Source organism: Corylus avellana, chromosome ca1 (genome assembly GCF_901000735.1).
Source record: "Corylus avellana chromosome ca1, CavTom2PMs-1.0".
NCBI classification, from domain to species: domain Eukaryota; kingdom Viridiplantae; phylum Streptophyta; class Magnoliopsida; order Fagales; family Betulaceae; genus Corylus; species Corylus avellana.
Window position 1 is genome coordinate 5,557,230 of NC_081541.1, and position 4,896 is coordinate 5,562,125.

Genomic DNA, 4,896 nt, shown 5'->3' on the forward strand with positions numbered 1-4,896 from the left:
CAAAACACAAAGCACTAAAGAGAGTTTTGGAGAGAGAAACGCTCCTGAGATCGGAGAGAAGTAGAAAGTTATAGAGAGAGAAACCTCTGGTGAATGCTCACCCAACAGGCTCCAGCCTACGGCGAGTCTTCCTCTCGCAGGTAGCGAAATGCAGTGACTACTTGTTAGTATGAATGACCCAAAAATGCGCGAAACTGCACTGCTACTCTGTGACGATCCCAACGACGTCGTTTCCAACAGCAAGAAGAAGAAATCAGACGACCCAGCTCATCAGCTGGTGCTCGGAGTCGGGCGTAGCCGATCCCAAGGCGGAACAAGGAGAGTGACACCAACGACGCTAACCAACTCGCCTGCCCTGACCGCCGCCGGCGCGTGCGGGTCGAGCGTGAGCGTGGAGAAGCCGCTTCCGAACGGGGATCTCTACATCGGTAGCTTCGCGGGGAGCGCGCCGCACGGATCGGGGAAGTACCTGTGGACGGACGGGTGCATGTACGAGGGTGAGTGGCGGAGAGGGAAGGCCTCGGGAAAGGGAAGGTTCTCTTGGCCTTCTGGGGCGACTTACGAGGGGGATTTCAAGTCGGGTCGGATGGAGGGCTGCGGGACCTTCATCGGATCCGACGGGGACACTTACCGCGGGGCGTGGAGCTACGATCGGAAGCACGGGTACGGCCAGAAGCGCTACGCCAACGGGGACTACTACGAGGGGCACTGGAAGCGTAACCTGCAAGACGGGGAGGGCCGGTACGTGTGGAAGAACGGGAACGAGTACGTGGGGGAGTGGAAGAACGGCGTGATTTCCGGTCGGGGCGTGCTGATTTGGGCCAACGGGAACCGATACGACGGGGAATGGGAAAACGGCGTTCCGAAAGGGAACGGGGTTTTCACGTGGCCGGACGGGAGCTGCTACGTGGGTTGCTGGAACAAGGACCTCAAGATTCAGCTTGTGAATGGGACGTTCTATGCTGGAAATGGGCAGGGCAAAGAGCAATGCTTGAAGAACAACAATGGGGCTTTGCTGGGGGGTGAGAATTTGACAATAACGATGCGGAAGAGGTCGTCGGTGGACGGCGCGAGAGGGAGCTTGACGGACCGGAGTTTTCCTAGGATTTGCATATGGGAATCTGACGGAGAAGCCGGCGATATTACCTGCGATATAGTCGACAATGTGGAGGCCTCCATGTTTTATCGGGACGGGACGGGGTTCGATCGCGACGGGTTTCGGCAGTTTCGACGGAATCCGTGCTGTTTCACCGGGGAGGCCAAGAAGCCCGGTCAGACGATATCCAAGGGCCATAAGAATTACGATTTGATGCTTAATCTTCAATTGGGGATTAGGTAATTTCACTGATTGATTTCTTGTTGGTTATGTTTGTTTCTGTGGGGGTTATGAAGGTGGGTATTGATTCTTATTAGTGTTTTTTTCTTTTCTTCTTTTTTTGTGTGGTAGGCACTCTGTTGGAAAACATGCGTCTATATTGCGTCAGCTGAAGCCGAGTGATTTTGATCCCAAGGAGAAGTTCTGGACGAGGTTTCCAACCGAGGGATCGAAGATTACGCCGCCCCATCAGTCAGTAGAGTTCCGCTGGAAAGATTACTGCCCCATGGTGTTTAGGTATTGCTGGATTCCAATCGTATCTTTATATTTTGCGGTTCACATTGGAGAGCTTTGTCGGTTATGTAATAGGATATATAAATGTTTGGTAGTGCAATGTTCTTCTATGGTGGTGAGGGTTTTTATTTATTTTCTTTTTCTGGTGGAATTTTCAGGCGTTTGAGGGTGCTATTCCAAGTAGATCCTGCCGATTATATGCTGGCTATTTGTGGGAATGATGCTCTTCGGGAGCTTTCTTCTCCGGGAAAGAGTGGAAGCTTCTTTTACCTCACTCAGGATGATAGGTTTATGATAAAAACAGTCAAGAAATCAGAAGTCAAGGTTAGTTGCCGCCTTCTTTGACTTTTGTCTTGTAAACATGAGAGCTTGAAGGCAGTTCAATAGCATCGTTTGCATGTACATTGTTTGTTTCGAAGTGTCCAATCTACTTTCTTAATTAAGCTAGACATGTGAATCTCAAGTTTGGTTATTCTTTTTTAGGTGCTTATTAGGATGCTTCCAAGTTATTATCAACATGTTTCTCGGTATGAAAATTCCCTGGTGACAAAGTTCTTTGGGGTGCATTGTGTCAAACCGATTGGTGGCCAGAAGGTATGTCTTGTAAAAAAAATTTGAGCTATTGTTTTGGTTCATGTGGTTTGTCTGTTTCATCTGATTGTGTTGTGACTGGAGAGCAGACCCGGTTTATCGTGATGGGCAATTTATTCTGCTCAGAATATCGTATCCATAGGCGATTTGACCTCAAAGGATCCTCTCATGGCCGCACGACAGATATGCCTGAGGGTGAGATTGATGAAACCACCACCCTCAAGGACCTTGATCTTAATTTTGTGTTTCGCCTCGAGCGGAATTGGTACCAAGAGCTCATCAAGTAAGTTCAGTGTACAATGTATCTCCCACTTCAATTTCATTACTCAGCTATCTCCATTTGGTCCTTGCATCTGTCATAATATGTGTGAAATCTTGCTCAGACAAATTGAACGAGATTGCGAGTTCTTGGAAGCAGAGAGAATCATGGACTACAGTCTTTTGGTTGGTCTTCACTTCCGTGATGACAATACATGCGAAAAAATGGGGTTATCACCTTTCCTCTTGCGAACTGGTAATCAATTCCATCATCCTTCCATCAGAAATAATTCATGGGTTGATATATCTGTGGGGACCATAAGGATATTGAATTGAATTTTGGTGCCCTTTGCAGGAAAAAAGGATTCATATCAAAATGAAAAGTTTATGCGTGGTTGTCGGTTCCTTGAAGCTGAGCTACAAAACATGGATCGAATTTTAGCTGGCCGGTATGTTTTTCTAACTTTTTTCTTGTTCTTTCCTAGTTTGAGCTAACTACCAAAGTGTTGCTGTGAAATGAGTCGAATAATCCTTAATGAAACTAAATATTGCATTATTATAAGTTTTAGTAAATGTTATGCCTGGTCCATTTTTTAACACTTGAAAACACTGTCAGAAATACTTGTCAGAGAACATTATGGTTGAGCTTTGTCCACCTATTTTTATGGGATAAATGGTGGCCATTATTTTCTTCCATCAAATTTGAACATGTTCGTTTAATTATTGAAAGAATTGGGTTGTCTTGGCAATTCTGTGGGTTGTTCAGTAGACAACAGTTGTGTGTGGGCCATATAAAGAGTATGGTCCTATGCTCTCACTGATAAGATTCAAAATTCTTTTATTTTGTGTTGCTTGATAATTTCACTTCTGAATGGTTGAGGAATTTTGTTGCCATGGATGATCAGTAGTGCCCATTTTTTAACAACCAATTTTATTCGATATAATTCATTCTAATTAAGGTAGTTTTTTTTTTTTTTTTTTTTTCCTTTTAACCAAGAGACTATTTCCAGATATTTATTCTACTCCCCTTGTGTTTCCTTTTTGGGGAGAAATGATACAAATGGGGGAATACTTTGTATGGGATGTAAAATTAGGTGGTCCCTGACTATGCAAAGATGTGATTTGGTTTTTTTATTTTAATTGTATATGAATTCTCATGTCTATTATATGGAAAAACCATGTGTTGTGAATTGAATTGATTTGTTTTCTCTATCAGGAAGCCGCTGATCAGGTTAGGAGCGAATATGCCTGCAAGAGCAGAGCGGATGGCCAGAAGGAGTGACTTTGATCAGTATACCCCTGGCGGAATAAGCCGTTTGACTCCTTCACGCAGCGCTGAGATCTATGAAGTAGTCCTATATTTTGGGATCATCGACATTTTACAGGACTATGATATCAGCAAGAAGTTAGAACATGCCTACAAATCCTTTCAAGCTGACCCTACTTCAATTTCAGCTGTTGATCCGAAGCTCTACTCAAAGAGGTTTCAGAATTTCATAGGAAGAACCTTCATAGAAGACAGGTAGCACAGAGAGGGAATATTGGTATAAAAAACCAGTACTGTTGGATTGAGAACAATCCCCAAGTGAATCTGATCTGATCCCTTCTAGAGTAAAAAGACTGGTAATCATGCAGAGCTTCCTTCAGTTGTTGGAGCAAGTGCTACTCAAAAGGGTCAGAGGCCAGGCCACTGCAATGGTGTGGCCATGATATCGGTTACTTCTCGGTGGCGGGTTGTGGGAGGCGGTGCTCATGGCTGATTTTTTGAAGCTACAGCCATGGTATTATAACTTTTTGGAAGGGGCAACTACTTGTACATGCAAGGGGGAGGGAAATGTTGGGTTTTGATTTGCTTTTTCTTTTCTTAGTTAGATTTTTGTTGTACCCAAGGAATGTGAAGATTTGAAAGATAGGTATAGGGAACTGAGAACAATGTTGCCCAGAGAGAAGATTCAAAATGGGAGGGGGGAGACTTGGGAATAAGTGAAGTGTACAGGCATATAGAAAGGAATGGATGGATAGTCTATGGAATTCCATTTTTCCATGATTATTTTTTTTGTAAGATATATTTTTTTCTTTTTTCTTTTCAGTAAAGAAATTTGTTTTGAATCAGCTTGGCAGAGAGAGGGCCCCATGGGATTTCTCTCTCAGTCACTCTTTTGTCTGCTGTTTGCATAAATGGGGTTGCTCTCTTATGTGCTCTATCGAAATGGGGTCATTGCTTTGCTTTTGCAGTGAGAGGGTGGCATTGGGGCAGCAAGAGGAACGACATGAAAAGGAGAGAAAGCACGAGAAAGATGCGCTGGCGTTTCTTGTTTCTTCTCACTTTGTTTACTCTTTCTTTTTCCACTGTTTTTGTTTTTCGCATCAAACTTGTTTTCAAAGAAAGCCTTGAATTTATTATACTTGGTTTTGGAAAAGTCCTGAATCCTCCCGCT

The 4,896-nt window shown here is 44.1% G+C and overlaps 2 protein-coding genes across 2 annotated transcripts in view; both read left to right on the top strand.

Annotated features, from left to right (window-relative positions):
- LOC132169873 (phosphatidylinositol 4-phosphate 5-kinase 1-like) overlaps nucleotides 1–157 on the top strand; it is a 3,208-nt gene extending 3,051 nt beyond the window's left edge. The window contains exon 8 of the mRNA XM_059580843.1: nucleotides 141–157. Coding sequence (XP_059436826.1) covers nucleotides 141–157 — 17 coding nt within the window. The remainder of the gene's footprint in view (nucleotides 1–140) is intronic.
- LOC132184962 (phosphatidylinositol 4-phosphate 5-kinase 1-like) lies at nucleotides 22–4,570 on the top strand. Its single transcript, XM_059598763.1, has 8 exons — nucleotides 22–1,335; nucleotides 1,448–1,612; nucleotides 1,768–1,933; nucleotides 2,093–2,203; nucleotides 2,290–2,483; nucleotides 2,584–2,714; nucleotides 2,814–2,907; nucleotides 3,675–4,570. The coding sequence occupies exons 1-8, from the start codon at nucleotides 170–172 to the stop codon at nucleotides 3,982–3,984; spliced, it is 2,337 nt and encodes a 778-aa protein (XP_059454746.1). The 5' UTR covers nucleotides 22–169; the 3' UTR covers nucleotides 3,985–4,570.
- Nucleotides 4,571–4,896: the final 326 nt, after the last annotated feature.

Excerpts from the sequence above, each read along its gene's own strand:
- LOC132184962 (XM_059598763.1), top strand. The coding sequence starts at position 170 with ATGAATGACCCAAAAATGCGCGAAACTGCACTGCTACTCTGTGACGAT. Across the intron at positions 1,613-1,767 it reads TACTGCCCCATGGTGTTTAG|GCGTTTGAGGGTGCTATTCC; the intron begins GTATTGCTGGAT and ends TGGAATTTTCAG. Across the intron at positions 2,484-2,583 it reads TGGTACCAAGAGCTCATCAA|ACAAATTGAACGAGATTGCG; the intron begins GTAAGTTCAGTG and ends AATCTTGCTCAG.